Source organism: Protopterus annectens, chromosome 3.part0 (assembly GCF_019279795.1).
Source record: "Protopterus annectens isolate FY-2018-M chromosome 3.part0, PAN1.0, whole genome shotgun sequence".
NCBI lineage: Eukaryota > Metazoa > Chordata > Ceratodontiformes > Protopteridae > Protopterus > Protopterus annectens.
The window spans coordinates 588,735,298-588,755,212 of record NC_056731.1 but is presented as its reverse complement, the minus strand read 5'-3'; the positions used below and the strand labels follow the sequence as shown (position 1 = coordinate 588,755,212).

The following is a 19,915-nucleotide window of genomic DNA, read 5'->3' as shown; positions in this document are numbered from 1 at the left end:
ACACAAATTTACCTGTCAGTCTAAAGGTGTAGTGTATCTAGCCCAGTGTCAACAATGCCCAGCATTTTACTTTGGGAAAACTGACAGGAAATTTTGTGAACGTGTCTATGAACACTTGTATGTTATTAGGAAAAATAAACTTGAAAATGCATTAGCAAAGCATATAATGGAAAGTCTGAATCACAAATTTCTGTTCAGAGCAGTCGATTGTGTTCTTTCAGATGGCAGGGATGGACCATACCATGTACAATTAGAGGTCTTGGAATTATACTGGCAGATCTGTTGTAATGCTAGTGTCATTCCTGGACTCAATGAATTCTGCTCCCTTTATCCAATATTAAAGCTAAGAAGCTTGTGCCGATGAGGACATATCTATGCATATATTTTACTAGATTAATTAAATGTAGCTATATCCATGTATTGACATATTAACACATTTATGTATTATATTTTGTGTACAGAATAGATCTATCCCCAACATAAGGGAAGATCTCTATTTTTGTGATTTAGTACATTAGTCATTCGTTTCAAATTGACAACATTGACCTGTCTTACATATAGGTATGTTCTGTATTAACCTGGTCTTTCATGATGTCATTTATGACAACTCTGCCCCCTCCCCTCTCTCTTTTTTATACATACTATGTATACTAGGCTTATGTGTTTTATACATACTAAGGTACACTAGGTTCATGTTTGCTTCACAAGGTTTTTGCCCATTGTAAATATATGTGTTTTAAATGTACTTATTGGATTCGCTATTTCCGTTATTATAGATCCACTGCCGTTAACGTATACAAGTATACGTCAAAAGTTTTTAAATATTTTTAAAAGATTGTTAAAATATTTATTTCATTTAATGGCTTTTGATTTGTTTCTGTTTGTTACACAAGTACTAGGTTTGACTGTTTCAATGGTAAACATGGTTTTATTTGTCAGTTAAAACTACTTCATGTTTAATGAGCATCAAAATCAGTTGCAGTGTTTGTAATCCCCCCCCCTCTTTTTTATACATACTACGCTTATGTGTTTTATACATACTAAGGTATACCAGGTTCATGTTTGTTAAACAAGGTTTTTGCCCATTGTAAATATATATGTTTTAAATGTATTGGATTCGTTATTTTCATTATTATAGATCCACTGCCATTAACGTATATAAAATATACGTCAAAAGTTTTTAAACATTTTTAAACCGTTAAAATATTTATACCATCTCAATGGTTTCTGATTTGTTTTTGTGTTAGGCAAGTACTAGGTTTAACTGTTTTAATGGTAAACATGGTTTTATTTAGGTTCATAGTTTATTACTAAGCTAACTGCCCTTGCGAGCCATTTTAAGCCTAGCCAATTATCCCTTGTAAGACTCAAACCCTGCACCTTGGGTTTGTAAGGCAAACACCTTAGCCATTAAGCCACCCTCCCAACCCCCAGTCTAAACTACTTAATGCTTAATGAGCATTAAAATCAGCTGTGGGGTTTGTAATTGCGGCACCACTGCACCGGGATGTAAACTGTAGTTGTAAGTTTCTTTGTCTGAAGAAGTCCCACAACTAGGTGGGACAAAAAGCGCTTAACTTTCATTTGTTTCATTCATACTATTTGATTAAAGTGTTTTTTTCTATGATACAGCCATATTGTCTTTCTTCGGAGAGTGGTATTTGCGGTTTACAGCCTTTTGTGTTCAGAATAATTTTAGTTTGTCCGGTAGAGTAAAGTTATCTGTATATAAAATAAAGTCAGAAAGCTCAAGAAATGAAACAATGAATGTATTATAAAAATGGCAGACACAGAATTTAACACAAGATCAGGAGTTAGTGGATTCCATAAATAGACAAATTCTTAAGTGGAAAGGCCATTTAAAGAAATTGCAGTAAACTACAAAGTTAAACAGAAGCTTTAGAGAGTATACACATGACTGAATCACAGAAGCTCCCAAACTATTTGCTTTAGCACTTTCCTTTAGTACAAGTACACTGTCAGTGGTTTGCAATGAAATTAAAATCACTTTCATTAAACTCGCATAAATTATTTTTGTTAAAATATTTCCATTGTTTTATAACCATCACCAATGCATCTTTAAATATATATTTGTATAATAATTGTCATTCTTGGAAAAATGAAAAATTTCAATTAAAGATGAATGTTACTACACATACAATTAATTATAGTATGATTTAAGAGTTATTAGAATTAAGCTGCTTTCTATTTTAAAATTCTGGCAATCTATACATGTTCATGCAATAGTTTTTTTTGTGGTATTCAACCTGGACTGCCAAACTAATTCCCTTTGTTGTAACTTAATCTTCCATGTTCCCATCCCTTTTGATTTGTCTTCTTTCTTGAACATAAAAAACCTTTTAAAATCTTTACAAAGTTTTATGTGTTTATACATAACATTATTTTTATTCTGTTTTTAATATATTGATGTAAGAGGTGAGGTATATAACCGCATCTTCTCATAATTTTAAAATGTCCTTGACAACCAATTGACTTATTACTTGTAAATGCCGCATTAGGTCCATCTAAAATAAATTTGCAATATTTACATCAGCCATATTTAGAAATGTATGTTATTATATTTCCTTGTTTATTACTTTGTTTTTTTCTATTAGTTTTAATAGATGAAAAAAACTTAGTTTAAAGAAAAATTAATTGCTAATAATAAAGTCTTCATTAAATACTAATTTCTCTTGATATCTTATTTTATCTGACAAGCCTCCTTGGTATAAGGTAAAACTAATGCTCAAAACTTTTCATTATTAACAGTTTCATCTTTTGTTGGAAAGACATTTTCATCCCCACATAAAATAGGTTGATATTTACTGAGTAAATATCTCAGGCATAGGCAGAAAGATACCTCTTGTGGCCAATGCAGAACAGAAGGTACTGTTTGAGGATCTTGAAAAGAAAATGTGGAAGGAAACGGCCACATATTACAACATTTGTGGTCTAAAAAGGTATGTGGAAACAGAGACTACTCCCAGGGGTTTGAGGGTGTTTAAAGATCCTACTACACCCTTTATTCTAACCTCAGAGGTTGATTGTGCGTTCCACAAAAGGTGGGTGAATGCGGCACACAATTGTGTGACCGAATGGTTACACATCCTGATTGAGCGTGACCAACTCAAACAGAAGGAACTTTGTACTGAAATTAAGAAACTGTGTGCAGATTTAACCAACAATGTACCCGCACTTACTTTTGAAACCTTTCTTAAACAAACCAATCAAAAACTCAAAGAGTACAAGGCCACTTTAATTGAGAGAAAGACCAACAAGTTAATGCGTGATTTACGTGATTATGAACAGAATAGGGCGTTCTTGTCAAGAACGCAACGTAACAGGAGAAACAAGCAAGTTAGATTTTCCTCTAACTTGCCAGGCAACCAACTGTATTATTCGTCGGCATCGGAAGGTGGCTATACCTCATTTGAAGATGAAAATTTCGAGGCAGAGTACCCGGGACTTCCACAAGCTGCACAGTCTGATAATTTTCGACAGACTTTCAGAGGAGAGTCGAGTGCCAATTTTCGTGAGTTCAGGGGACCGAAACGCATGCGCGAACAACCTGTTTATACAGGGGGACAACGTTCTGAATACCAAGGACAGAAACGTGGTAAACGATAAACATTGTATTGTTGATAATATTGACACCAGTGAATATGTTATTAATTTATCTTCACATCAGTTTACAAAAATAGAATTAGCAGTCCTAAATAGGGGCTTGAAATTTGTTCCGACTGTAGTATCCAGACTTCAGGATATCCAGAAAGATGTATTTAGTTTTGGTAGAAAACTACATGTGAAGCACTTTTTTAGCAATAATCCATTTTCTATGGTTGTTAATAATAGTGATACTAGTAGTAATTCCATGGATAGCTTTTATTCCTGTATGTCTGATGATGCCATCAATGCTTATTGTAAACTAGATACATCTCAAGTATCTGGTAGTAGCAAGTTTGTTCCTAATATGCTTAATGGAGATGTATGCAACTGTGTGAATTTAATTAATTATTTCACAGAAACTGCTTATAAGGAATTTATGAGTAACAAAGCGAATATTAAGTATAATATGCAATATAATGAATGGAAGGCTTTGAATAATCTTGCTAATTTAAATAAGGTGGTATTTAAACCATCAGATAAGGGGAATAAATTAGTAGTGATGGAAACAACTATGTATTTGGATATGTGCATGGAGCATCTTATAGATGCCAAAACATACAAAATAGTAAATGCTCAACATTATATTCATGCTGTAGATGAATATACCACACTTATAAATAAGGGGGTAAGATTAGGTTATTTCTCAGAGCAAGAGGCTAAACAGAAATTCAAAGTGGAAGGTTGCAAAATGGCGTTATTTTATTGCCTGCCAAAAATACATAACAATTTGCTGAAACCACCAGGCAGGCCAATAGTTTCTGGTAGACAGTATTTTTTGCAAAACATAGGCATCTTTCTACATCATTTCTTTTTGCCATATGTGATGAAATTACCGTCGTATATCTCAGATGTGTTTGATTTTCTAGAGAAAATTAAAAAAGTAAATTTCAAAAAGACCATGAAGTGGGTGACTATTGATGTGAAGAGTCTATATACAAATATACAACACAATTTTGGAATTGAAGCTATTAGACTATTCTTAGGAGATTCACCAGTCAATGAGTATATAGTTGAATTGGTGTATTTTTCACTCACACATAATTTTTTTGAATTTAATGAGAGTATCTACCAGCAGATTTCGGGCACAGCCATGGGGGCAGCTTTTGCCCCTATGTATGCTAACCTGGCTATGGGTTTATTTGAGCAAGAAACCATCTATAAGCATGAGTTCTTTAATAGACATATTATACAATATTATAGATATGTAGATGATCTTATATTTTTAACAGATGGGAGTGAGTCAGATATAAAAATCTTCATAGTAGACTTGAATAAGAACAATCAGGGTCTACAATTAGTTGATTTAAAAATTGGACCGGTGGTTCCTTTCTTGGATGTTATTCTCGATATATCAGATGGTAATAATCTAATTACCAGTTTGAATCGCAAATTTCAAGGTGGGTTTCAGTATTTAAATGGCACTAGTGGTCATCCCCCCCACACTTTGAATGCCCTCCCTTACAGTGAAATGCTGCGGATATACAGACTTTGTAATAAGCCTGAAATTTTTGATAAAGAATTAACCTCCATGATACAATCCTTCAAGTCTCGAGGTTATAGCTATAAGATGTTGTGTGAAAGTATGGATAGACTTTTTAATGGACGAAAAACATATAACAATAGCTTGAATACAAAATTCATTAATGTTCAGGGGTACAAGATTAATAAAATATATGACACACAAGAAACCATTTATTTTGTAACTACTTATGGTTCTTTTACAAATATGTTTATAAAAATCATTATACAATTTTGGAATTACCTATGCTCTTTAGATAGTGTGCAACAGTGGTTGAAATGTAATCTTCAGTTCTCATATCGTAAGGGGAAATGTATTAAGGATTTTTTGGTCAAAAGCAGGTTTTATATACCACCACTTGTATTATATAAAAAACCTATTAAGTTAGGTACATTTGGCTGTGGGAAATGTAAAGCCTGTAAATATATTGTACCAACTTTTGTTGCTATTAACAATGTGAAATTTAATGTTAGAAATATGTATAGTTGTAGTACACCAGGCGTCATTTATTGTCTACAATGCCCATGTAAGAAGTTCTATATTGGTGAAACCAAGAGGGCGTTTAAATTAAGACTCTTGGAACATATCAGAAATATTGACCATTGTAAAGAGGAAAGTCCGGTAGCATTACACTTCTCCCAGTTTCATGAAGGAAGAAGTGATCTTCTTAGAGCAACTATATTAGAACAAATTCATATACCTGCTAATTGTTTTATGGATGTTAAATCCATTTTAATGCAAAAAGAAGCTTTGTATATTTTAAAGTTTAAAACAATGTCTCCATGTGGTTTAAACGAAGATTTCAATTGGAAAGCTTTAATTAGCTAATTGATTGATGTTAAATGGATTATTAGCACTTGTATATTGTGTATATAAGCTGTTGTTTTTTTGTATGAAGTATACTCCTTGAAGGCTTACAGCCGAGACGTCAGAGAAAGAGAAGCTGTTCTTTTTTAATAAATTCATCAAGTGGATTCTGTGGTGTTGTTTTTCCATTTGTGCTGCTGAACCTAGTTGCTGTTTTTTACATATTTAGAAATGTATGTTATTATATTTCCTTGTTTATTACTTTGTTTTTTTCTATTAGTTTTAATAGATGAAAAAAACTTAGTTTAAAGAAAAATTAATTGCTAATAATAAAGTCTTCATTAAATACTAATTTCTCTTGATATCTTATTTTATCTGACAAGCCTCCTTGGTATAAGGTAAAACTAATGCTCAAAACTTTTCATTATTAACAGTTTCATCTTTTGTTGGAAAGACATTTTCATCCCCACATAAAATAGGTTGATATTTACTGAGTACAACCTTAGACAGCCAGGAAAGTGAACAATGACGCATGTCTATCATGATAAATGTAATAAAGCCACGGAGGGAATTAGAAACTTCTGCAGTGAGCCTACAAGCTAAAGTTCATACAAGACGGACAAGAGTCTCTTCCTGAAGTGAAATTAGAGAAATCCTTGTCAAGAGAGAAAAGCAGAAAGATAGTTTCTCTTAAGAATTGGGAAAAATAAACTGACACAACATATGTAGAGATGATGCCAGGAATGATGTTAGACTTCAACCTTTTAGTTTAACAGTGTCAGAAAAATTAGGAAATTCAGACAAAAATGGTTTAAAAAAAAAAACTGAAGCTCTCTCCCAATATGCTGTGGGTAACTTGATTGATATGGTTCTCCATTCAGAGAACTGAGAGTCTCACTTAAAAGAAATGCATACAGTGTTGGTCTATGCGGCAGGAAAGACTGACTGTAAATAAAACAAGTAAACAAGATACAATAATGAAGTAATCATCCTAGCTTAGGGGGAGAGGGTCAGTGGGACAAGTAGAAAAAATAGATGCCATAAAAATCATCTAAATGTAGGTGAAGGCCTTTTTCAGGTTAGTGGTGTACTCAAATGTTTTTTTTTGAGACTATCTCCTGCCCTTTGAAGGTCTTATGCCAAACTGCAATGCTTTCTTGAGGTAGACTGAGAATTTAATAAACTTTTAAAAGGGTCCTATGAACTGAATCTGTATTAGTGACTTCTGATTTTGCTAAAGAATTCTGCATACTTTACATACTTGTAATATGGTAGGCAGAGATTTTTGTACTTGGATGCTCTCCACCTCCCACAAATAAGTCTGTAGCTAAACTCTGGCCAACAGTGGAATGGAGTTTCAAGTTGCACCACTGGTACTAAGCAGAATAAAATAAAATAAAGCACATCTATATGGTTCACTAAACTCAAGTGCAGCTTGATTTTAAGAGCATACAAAAAGTCTGCACTGCTGCCAATGGTTATGGTATGTATTACATCATCCACACCCAGGAATATGCCTCTCAGTAAGCACCACACCAAGCAGTCTTTGGCCTAGCTTCCCAGATCTTTCTTATCATTCTTACTGGGTTTCATTGCCTTCCAGTGCTCACTTTCCCCACATTCAATGTTCTTTCGATAAGTTTTTAAATTCATGCATGCAGGCAAATGCCCCTTAAGTTCCATTGAAAGTTGGTAATCTCTGACATGACAGCCTTGTGTCCTACCCAGTGTACTGAAGTGTCATTACTTCATCAGCTAATTGGACAACCCCAAGCTAATGTCTACTCTTGGTAAGCCAAACAATTATAAATGCATATGATGTGAAATAAAGCACTGTGGCTAGTAAGAGGTGGATACCAACAGCTTGTCACTGTTTAGCAGTAAATACCCTCTTATCAATGTTCAACCTCAAACTTTAAAAGTGAATAAATGTGCATAAGAAATTGGTTAAAGCAGTATGTTTGAGATAACTGTGCAAAAAATAATTCTGTTTTATCTGTGCAATTTTATCACCTTGAGTAAATGTGTTATAAGAAAAAAAATGTTTTCATTCTAAAACTTTTCTTGGGTATCCTTTTCAAAAAGAATTAATGAGTCTTAAGTTACACTAGACAAATTTCCAGGAAACATTACAGGCACAGACATGTGAAGAGCCAAACTTGTATGTCTCTACACAGATGAACTAGACTGTCAAGTCTATGGAGAAATAGAATGTACTTTGTAGGACACTCCCCTGATAGTAATTTAGACTGTGTGTGTCTTAATTCTGTATGTACAACCAGCCATGTTGGGATATTGCTCACTTAAGTACACTAGATAGTAGTCCTGGTTGTATATAAACCAGGGTCCACACACTAACAACATTTGAAACAGAAGGGTGTGTAATTGTACAGTCATGTTGTTTTGAGCAGTTACAACTGCAAAGCCCTACTGATGCTCCAAGATTTGAGATGACATGTACTGCAATAATTACAGGATCTTAGGAAGTTACCAGGCTAACAGCCATAGAGTTTTTGTAAGCCTTGCCATTCATGCCCATGGGCTAGAATGGCATTGGTATATGCCTGTGCCTTAGGGCTTCTACAAACTATCCCTGTCCATAAGGGCTACAAATGATGAGCCACGGATGAATTTGAGATTTTCCATCTACTGGTTCAAATTGTGTTTGAATAGACTTGAACTTTGTTTCATATGAATAAGTGAGCCTGTCCAGAGAAGGGTTGATCTCTGACGAACACACCTGTCCCTCCACTTGGTTTGTCACAGACTAGGTTTAAATCCTTAGATCAGATAATTGTAGTGATGTTTGCAAATATGTAGTGGATCCATCAGGGCTGGATCCAAGAATGTCCATTAGGTTATGTATAGATTGCTCAGCATATTCTGTAGGAAAAAAATTACAGGGACAGGGCTTTTAGGTGGTCTGTATAGTTTACTTAAAAACTTTTTAATTTTCTGAAGGGAGACTTGGCCTGTAAATTTGTAGCTTTGATAAATTTGATAAGGCTGTTTTGGCAAACAGCAATGTATTAAGGTTTTGTTATTGTTTCTTATAGCACTCCAATAAGCTGCAGTTATATTCCTTTCTCTCCTGAGAGAATTATAAATTATTTGTAATCCATTGTATCTTTTAATATAGGTTCATCATGTACTTTAAATGTCTCAAATAGTGCATTATGTTTTTATATTACTGCACGATCCCACTTGCTTTTGTGATTTTGAAATATTTTTTTATATATAATTTGTATATATGTTTTGATTGATAAATTTAATTATTTTCTTGGGCCCTCACCTCCCTCTTGTCAGAAATTAAAAAAAAAAAAAAAGTGAACCTGTAATATGACTTTCATAAACTGCAATAGCAGGAAAATTAATAAAATGGAAAAAAAAATGCAAGTATGAATTTTAGTATAGATGCTCATTGGCATTTATACTCAGGAATAATTGAAATGTGAGCAGCTTCTTCATTTTGTTGGTTGATTATTAACATGCTGGCATCCTAATATTTGTGTTTTTCTCCTAGAGCAAAGCAAAAGAAGAGGCGCAAACAAAAGAAGATAATCGACCAATATTTTTTTACAACATAAATTATTGTATAAATTTGGTGATTTCACTTGAATATTCTTTTTTGTTCAAACTGATTGTGTTGTATATTCAGAAAGCACCCCTAATATTAAGACCTGCACTGGTATTGCTGTCAGCCTTTCTTCTGCACGGGGAAATTTGAAGAAAAAAAAAATGAAACCAATGTCACGAGGGATTATATTAAGAATATGTGAAGATAATGGGTCTAATATGTGCACTTATCCTTAAAGCACTTAAATTATTGTACATTACACAACCACTGCATGGAGATAAAATAAAATAAAAATACTTTCACTGTGAATATAGTCGGCATTTTAATTGTAATAAGATAAAACCTTTTGAATGTTGTCTGTATGAGTCTACTTGAAAAAAAAAAGATGCTGTAGGGCTTCTTCCACCACCCCTTCGGTAGACTGAACATCACCAGCATACGTTGGAATGGAGACCTAGACCAAACAACTCCTCCATAGCACACAGATTCAGCAATACTAGTCATAAATGCTGCTCCAGCCTGAAGTAATTTTACTACAACATGCAACAGTGAAAGCAACCTTATGGTGTGTGTAGAACCATAACTTGGAACCTTTTGTAAGTCATACCATATATGATCTGTCCTCTTCATTCATTCTCAGCATGGCAGTATAGGGCAAACCTAGCACAGATTCAAAAGATGTGCAACAGGACTCCTGAATTTCATTTCAGCATTTGGTCTGGAGAAGAGAGGGTGACTGTTTCAGTAGGTATTCTAACACTGTGGTAACTCATCAGTCGTAAAAAAGACTTTAGTCCCAATGGCACACCTGTCCTGGACTGAACAAACAAATATTTATCTATCCATTTATTTTTATGGTAGCCCCTTTTCAGTGGAGGTCCAGTAAGAAAAGCTCCGACTACAAAACAGGCAATAATGTACAACAGAGAAATGTACAGCTTAAAGTTACAATATCGACATAGAATAACTGAAAGACAGCTGAACGAGAGAAAATCTGCAATCAGTAAAATAGTGATTACATATTGATACAAGACAAACTGACTTATACAATGAGGTTTAAAATGTTAAATTACAACTTTATTTTTATGGGTAGAAGTAATGAGAAGGGTGTAGGAGAGGAGAGTAAAAAGCAGAGAGGAAGCGATACAAGGTAGAAAGCAGAGTGTAGGAGAAGAAAGGTGAATAGTGTGTAATTTGTTAGGTGATGTAGATAAAAAGTTATAATGAAGTTCTGGTAGATGAAGGAGGGAATGAATATTAGCTGAATTTTTTTAAGGTAAAAAAAAGTACAGACAATAGAAGTGGCAGTAAGAGCAAAAGGATGGACGACAACAGAAGATGTAAGAATTTGTTTTGAGGTATATATGGGTAGTGTAGGTACTGGTGGTTTGATTTCATATAATGGAATGTATTTGCCCCTCCCCACCACACACACACACACACACACACACACACACACACACACACACCCTAGAGTTATCACAGTATCATCCCTGTCTCTTGTTAAATGTGTTACATCAGTTGAGATTGACTGAGCTGTTAAGGAAGTTGGTTTTGCACTGTATGCCCTTAAGTAAAGTTCAGTCCTTACTGTGAAGAAGCACACTTCTAGCCATTAAGATAGTCAGTACCTCTGTTGTATCATTACTCAGTCAGGAATTTTAGATCTACATTTTAAAGTTTACATACATGGTAGTCATCAGATATTGTAATCACCAAAATTTACTTTTTGAAACTTTATATAATGTTGTCATACTATGCATTTTTGAAGGAATGTGCATTATTATTATTAAATTATGCGTTTCACAGTGCGTCACTCCATGGTACAGATTGCTGAAGTCCTTACTGTGAACCAGGTGACTGGGGTTTGACTAGCAACTCCTGGCACTGGAGAATCCAGGGATGGAGTGAATGAGAGGAATGAACGGGCATGGCCTGCTTGACTCTCAAACAGTTAAGTGCAATTTGTCCAGTGAATCTTGGCGGGGAGGGGAGGACCATTTACCTGAGCTTGAGGAAAGGGGATAGAACTGTTTACCATCATTTTTCACAGAAGTGAAGGCCGACCAATGTGGACAACTAGTTGCATCCTACCTTCTGCTCTGTGAGCTGGGCACTGTGGGGAACATACTTCTTCTTTTGGCTTTTCCTGGTTAGGGGTTGTCACAGCGGATCATCTGTCCATTCATGACTGGCAGTGGAGTTTTACAGTGTTGAGTTGCCAGCCCAGTGCCCGACCTTCCATGTAAGGCACACACATGCACGCACTCATGCTTAGGGCCAACTTAGTGTGTCCAATCCACCTACAGCATGTCTTTGGGATGTGGGAGGAAACCAGAGCACCCAGAGGAAACCCACGCGACCACAGGGAGGACATGCAGACTCCGCACAGAAGGCACCCCAGCCAAGGATCGAACCGGAGAGCCTCTTGCTGTGAGGTGACACCGCTACACCACCATGGCCGCCCTACTGTGGGGAACATACTGCTTAAGAGAAAACCTCTGGACTATCTTTGAGGGGCAGGGCCTTCATTCTGTCAGCTGACCCTAACACCAATGATATGACAAAATGGGCCAGTGTACCCAGAGGTGCTGATGGTCAACACAGTGGAAGGAAAGAGGGTAGAGAGATAAGAAAATTCAAGGAACTCTCCCCATCAACAAGTAATTAAATTGATGTGAGAGAGACAGAGAAGACTAAGGACAAGGAGGAAGAGTAGTTAAGGAAATCCACCAAGGGTAACAATAGCCTGCTGCAAAAATATTAATGAAAGACAAAAACTATGTGAAAAGAATGGATCAATAGCAAGTAAGACATACTAACAAGTAGTAGTTATTATCCAAGAAGGTAATGACAGCTAAGCTGAGTGATAGGGGATAAAGAAGGCTAAAGACAAAACTAGAGGCTAGTTTAAGGAAGTCAGTGTGTTTTGCAGAGGGGGAAAAAGCTTTAAATTCCCACTGTTCAGTAAGCTATTTGAAAGTCTTGCATAAGAAGGTAAAGTTGTAACCCAACAACTTTTGCTACATTTGATCAGCTGATAAAGCTTTTCTAGGCTGTGCATTTCAGGCTGTCTTATGAACAGGAAAGCTCTTGCATTCTTTGGGAGTGAAGAATATTTTAAGGTTGCAAGCATCGATATTTTCCCTAATGGTGCAGTATGAATTAAAGTTCAAATATCTCGACTTCCGGTGAAATGAATTTCAGTACATCTATGACAGTAATAGGGGTTTCATCTTTATGGCTTGCATGTTTGAGGATTGTACCTAAATAATCAAGGTTGGTTAAATCCGGCTTGGATTCTCTTGTTCCACTGATATGCCAATTGTGGACATATCAGATGACAAACTCTCCATTTTTTCCTTAATCACTCGTCCCTTTTTTCTATGAAATAATTTCTTCCATCCCATCCCTAACCTTCCTTTCATAAGAAAAGCTATTGAGAAGGTGGTGTAGTGTGTGTTTGTGTATATATAATATATATAATATATAATATATAACACACACATATATATATATTTATAATAATATATCCCTCTATATGTGGGCCTACTTCATATGACCTAAATTTCACTTGACTGAAATTCATTTGACCAAGATCATAATACCGAAACTTCAAAATACTGAAAACTCACTTGACAGAAACTCACAAGACTGAAACCTTACAATGCTAAATTTCAACATAGTAGTGGCAGCGTGTAGACTACTTTAAGGTAAGTGAAAGGTATATGCCCTTTTCTCCACTGCAGTGCGATCCTGGAGTTAGTATATATAGTTAGGGGTTTGTGGGGGGCACAAACCCCCACATTGGGGGGGGCAGGCATAGCCCCCCACCTAGTTTGGTTTAATATCATCCAGTTTCTGTTTAGAGGGTACATATGTAGTTTTTAAGATCTGAAAAGAGTTGATCATTGGTGTTGTGTGTGTGCATGTCTATAGTTTACAATTTAGTATGTTGAAATTTAGCATTAAGGTTTCAGTCTTGTGAGTTTTCAGTATTTTGAAATTTCGGTATTATGGTCTCGGTCAAATGAATTTCTGTCAAATGAAATTTGGGTCATATGAAGTAGACCTATAAATATATATATATATATATATATATATATATATATATATATATAATATAGCATTTTCTCTCTCTCTGTGTAGATGTATATATATATATATATATATATATATATATATATATATATATATATAGATAGATAGATAGATAGATAGATATAGATAGATATATATCTGTATATACAGATATATATCTGTATATACAGATATATATCTGTATATACAGATATATAATCTGTATAGTGGATATAAAAAGTTTACACACCCCTGCTAAAATGTCAGGTTTCTGTGATATAAAACAATGAGACCACAATAAATAATTTCAAAAATTTTCTTGCCTTTAATGTGACCTTTAACCTATACAATTCAATTGAAAAACAAACAAATCTGTTAGGAGAAAAAATAAATAAACTTACAATACACTGGTTGCATAAGTGCACACACCCTTATACTAATACTTTGTTGAAGCACCTTTTGATTTAATTACAGCATTACGTCGTCTTGGGTACACACCTGCCATCAATTAAAGAGACCCTGATTAACCCCAAATAAAGTTCAGCTGTCCTAGTAGGATTTTCCTTGCATTTGCTCAGTTGCTTGCTACAGCAAAAGCCATGGTTCACTGAAAGCTTACAAAGCATCAAAGTGATCTCATTGTTAAAAGGTATAAGTCAGGAGAAGGGTACAAAAAAATTTCCAAAGCATTGGATATACCATGGAACATAGTGAAGACAATCATGAAAAAGTGGAGAAAATATGGGACAACAGTGACGTTGCAAAGAACTCGAATCCCTCCTAAATTGATGAAAAGACAAGACAAAAACTGGCCAGGGAGGCTGCCAAGAGACCTACAGCAACACTGAAGGAGCTGCAGGAATTTCTGGCAAGTACTGATTATATACTACACGTGACAACAATATTCCGTATTCTCCATATGTCTGGAGTATGGGGTAGGGTTGCAAGATAGAAGCCTTTTCTTACACAGAAAAACATCTAGGTCAAGCTAAAATTTGTGAAATAATACATAGTCTCCCAAAAGCATGTAGGAAAATGTGTTATGGCCTGATCAGACCAAGGTTTAACTTTTTGGCCACAATTCTAAAAGGTACGTTTGGTGCAAGAATAACACTTTGCCTCACCAAAAGAACACCATCGCCACAGTGAAGCATGGTGATGGAAGTATCATGCTTTGGGGTTGCTTTTCTTCAGCTGGAATTGGGGCTTTAATCAAGTTGGAGGGAATTATGAACAATTTCAAATACCAGTCCCTTTTGGCCCAAAACCTTCAGGCATCTGCTAGAAAGCTGAAGATGAAGAATTTCACCTTTCAACACGACAATGACACCAAGCATACATTGAAATCAACAAAAGAATAGCTTCACTAGAAGAAAATTTAAGTTTTAGAAAGGCCCAGCCAAATCCCAGACCTAAATCCAATAGAAAATCTGTGGGGTGACCTGAAGAGGGCTGTGCACAAGAGATGCCCTCACAATCCGACAGATTCGGAGCACTTTTGCAAGGAAGAGTGGGCAAATATTGTCAAGTCAAGATGTGCCATGCTGACAGACTCCTACACAAGAAGACTGAATGCTGTAATTAAATCAAAAGGTGCTTCAACAAAGTATTAGTGTAAGGGTGTACACACACAACAAAGTATTAGTTTGTCTGCACACACTTATGCAACCAGTGTATTGCACATTTATTTTTTTATATTTTTTCCCCTAACAGATTTGTTTCAATTGAATTGTACAAGTTATAGGTCACATTAAACGTGGGAAAAAGTTTTGAAATGATTTATTGTGGTCTCATTTTTTATATCATAAAAACCTGGCATTTTAACAGGGGTGCGTAAACTTTTTATATCCACTGTATATCTATATATATCTATATATAAATATATAAACAAATATATAATATATATCTGTATATCTCTCTTGTATCTATATTTCTTTGTGTATCTCTTATTTATATATATATATATATATATATATATATATATATATATATATATTATATACACACACATGTATTTTCAGTTTGTGTGCTGTGACAGTCTGACCTCATGTCTGTCTGGTTTAACATTAAATGCTGCATTGATGCTGTCCTGATCTGCCTCTGGTCACGTTTTATCTTTACTGTTAAAGTTCAGTGGTGATATTAGATTTGTTTTCCTTGGGTAGAATTTAAAAGCAATGGATAGTGGTTATGAAAATGCATGCAGCATATCTGGACCTAGCCAGGGTATTTGGCACTATTTGCCATGCAGGTATTTTTGACAGGCATGTAAATTTGGATATAAAACTATATGTTCTGAGGTGGAGAGCTAACTGGTTGCTTGACATAACCTGTGTGGCTTGAGCCACAGATTCCATTTCTGGTCATGCTAGTCCCTCTCCTATGTGGTTTCATCTCAGGACTTCAGGCCAGCATTCCAGGCCAATGGTTATTTAACTTTTCAAATTACTGTAAATTGGGGGGGGGGGGTGACATTCAATCTTCAGACTCGCAATCATACCAACATTGGTTAGACTGTTAACTGATGTAGACTATATTACCAATTGGTGCACAGACAATAACCTCTTAATTATATAAAGTTAGTATAGTTTGTTTGGTAAAAATGTCCACGTCATACTAAATGGACAGCAGGTCCTGCCTGTAAACATTGATATAAAACATCTAGCCACTATTTTTAATCCATTACCTTTACCATTACACCTCCTTAACAGTTCAGAAAGTCTTCTATCTGGCTTATCTAATTTCCAAAGGCATCATCTGCAGATCCAAAGATACCATGGTACCTTTATCACACTTCTCTAATCAGAACCAGCATCAAATATAATGTCCTTTGTCATGCATCTGTCAAGACATGTCATTCAGCAGGTCTGCTTCTGTATATCAAAAATCCACAAAATCGAAACAAGGAGGATGAAACTGAAAATTAGGAACCACACAAGTATTCCCAGGGCAAGTAAACACTTGCCAAACAACATTAAAACACAGCGCACCATCTAAAACCCACCTAGGTGGAGCCTACTCCCACCACATCCCCCTAACTGTATATACCAACTCCAGGATCACACTACAGTGGCGAGAGGGCATAATTCCCCACATTGGACAAGTGTGTACTTTCCCTGGGAATACTTGCGCAGTTTCTGATTTTCAGTTTCGTCATCCTCGTCTCGATCTTCGGTATTGTGGATTTTCAATATACAGAAGTAGACCCTATTAAACATGACAAAACTGATATTTCTAAATGAAAAGACCAACATCACAACTTCAACTTTTGTCTATCCAGATAGAATAGCTCTATTCAGCTGCTTACAGACTCCATCATGGTGACTTGTGTCTAGTTTTTTGAGCCTTAAAAAGATCACACCCTTCTTGAGAACCTATTCTTTTGCAGAACAAATGGCTCCTAAAATACCAGTTAAAGGCGCTAAACCATTGACAGATAAGCCACAATGTTATAGATTTAGAACCCCAATGTATACCCACTTTAGGAATATGCTTCCACTACAAGTCGAGCAGATCAGCAGCCTTCAAAGTGAACGCTAGATAATAGATGGGTAATGTCAAATTCTCCCCTGGTCTTTTTAGAACTTTTTAATATGGTTTATTGGCTTGCAGATTAGATTGCCAAGTGTCTTCTCATCTACTGAGATCTATCTTCTACATCTCTTAAATGGCTTATTCCTTGCCATTTGGGTTGCACTTAATGGCTTCACTGAGTTAATTATTCCATGAGATATTGATGCTTTCTGAACCAGGAAGTTCAGCGCAACCTGTTTTCTGCAAAGGCCTGGGGAGAAAAGCTACAGTAGGGTTGAAAATCTCAAAATGTAAAGAAGCAAAACTTAAATGTAAATTTGTAAACTGCCGTAATAGCTGCCTAGATTGTCACTTCTAGTGTATATCAAGTTATAACAAGAATTTCCTACTAATACAAATAATCTTGAGAAACATGAGAGAACCATTTGTATACAAAAATATACAAGATATAGACGAGAACTTTTAACTAAATGTATAGGAAGAGCATGTCAATGAGTGGTTATTTGGACATTGTGCAACAGATGCCAAGTTGCAGTCCAGGCCTAGGACTTCTTTATAAAAATGCACGATAGTAATACACACTCGTGTAAGAAGCTTAATGCTCTAAAACTTTGGAAATGGGATTTTGATGAGAAAAGTGACTTGTTAAAAAAATAAATAAATAAAACTTGAGCTATTGTGTGTGCCTGTCTATATATATATATATATATATATATATATATATATATATATATATATATAATGTGTGTGTGTATGTATATATTCATATTCACTTCCGAGCATCAAAATACCAAAATGTCGAATTTCAAAATATTTAGACAAAAATCTTGAAAGTCCGGAAGACAAAGTTCATATTGTTAAATGTCAGAATGTCGAATCAGCTTTGTAAATAGTGTTGTAGTGTGCAAAGTGGTTGTGGCTTTAAGATGTTACGTTTTAGTTTAGTACATTAGAAGGATATATGGCTGAGGTCAACTTTGAAGTTCCAGTAAGTATCTGAGAGATTTATCGTAATGTGTAGTGTTTTAGCAGTAAAGTAGTGTTTCCAAGAGAATGCTGAGGATAGTTTTCTGCAATTTAATCAGGCAGCCATGCAGCATGAAATGGTATATTTACCATTTTGTTCTGTGTAGTGCGACCTTGAAGTTGATGTATTTAAGTAGCAGGGGGTGTTGGAGGTGCAGGGGGTTTGCCCCCCCTCCCGCTTTTATGTGTGGAAGTTTAATATTGTATGGTTATTTTTTATTTTTTTTTTTTTTTGTGGTGGAGTATAGGAAGTCTTCATTTGACATGTTTGTTTGAATGTTTTCAGTGTTCTGGAATTTGGTCTCAATATTTTGAATTTCGACGTTTTGGTATTTTAATATTCCGAAGTGAATCCATATATATGCATATATATGTGTGTGTGTATATATATATATATATATATATATATATATATATGTGTGTGTGTATATAAAATATATGCATTTTATATATATATATATATATATACACATATATATATACATATATATATATATATATATATATATATATATATATATATATATATATATATATATATATATATATATATAAAACCTAGTATCTAAAAGAGGAAGGTTTCTGCTACAGTGTAGTGTTTTAAAAGAATTATTGCAGCCACTAACACCAACACTACTTCCACCACAGCCAGGTCGCAACCTCTTCGTTCACTGTCACTCTCCTTACACAAAGAAAACTGGAAACAAATCTTGAAGTTCAAACTTTAATGGATTAAAATAATAAAATGGAGAAGTGCTTTCGGGTTCTTGAAGCCTTTCTTCCAATCATCATCATCTTCTTTCGGCTGTTCCCATTAGGGGTCGCCACAGCGGATCATCTGTTTCCATTTCTTCCTGTCCTCTGCATCTTGCTCTTTCACACCAGCCGCCTGCATGTCCTCTCTCACCACATCCATAAACCTTATCTTAGGCCTTCCTCTTTTCCTCTTACCTGGCAGCTCCATCCTTAGCATCCTTTTCCTAATATACCCAGCATCCCTCCTCAGCACATGCACAAACCAACGCAATCTTGCCTCTCTTGCTTTGTCTCCAAATTGTCCAACCTGAGCTGACCCTCTAATATACTGATTCCTAATCCTGCTCATCCCAGTCACACCCAGTGCAAATCTTAACATCTGCCACATCCAGCTCTGACACCTGCCTTTTCATCAATGCCACCGTCTCCAACCCATATAACATAGCTGGTCTCACTACCCACTTGTAGACCTTCCCTTTCACTCTTACTGGTACCCTTCTGTCACAAATCACTCCTGACACTCTTCTCCACCCATTCCACCCTGCCTGTACTCTCCTCTTCACCTCTCTTCCACACTCACCATTACTATGAACTGTTGATCCCAAGAACTTAAACTCATCCACCTTTACCAACTCTATTCCCTGCATCCTCACCATTCCTCTACCCTCCCTCACATTTACACACACATATTCTGTTTTAGCCCTGCTGACCTTCATTCCTCTCCTCTCTAAAGCATATCTCCACCTCTCCAGGGTCTCCTCAACCTGGTCACTGCTCTCACTACATATCACAATGTCATCTGCAAACATCATAGTCCACAGGGCCTCCTTTCTGATCTCATCTGTCAACCTGTCCATCACCATTGCAAATAAGAAAGGGCTCAGAGCTGATCCTTGATGTAATCCCACCTCCACCTTAAACGCATCTGTCACTCCCACCGCAGTCCTCAC

At 35.6% G+C, this 19,915-nt stretch overlaps 1 protein-coding gene across 1 annotated transcript in view; it reads left to right on the top strand.

Annotated features, from left to right (window-relative positions):
* Nucleotides 1-9,925, top strand: part of LOC122796481 — a 506,341-nt gene extending 496,416 nt beyond the window's left edge. Inside the window, exon 6 of the mRNA XM_044064991.1 lies at nucleotides 9,516-9,925. Coding sequence (XP_043920926.1) covers nucleotides 9,516-9,553 — 38 coding nt within the window. The 3' untranslated portion in view covers nucleotides 9,554-9,925. The remainder of the gene's footprint in view (nucleotides 1-9,515) is intronic.
* Nucleotides 9,926-19,915: the final 9,990 nt, after the last annotated feature.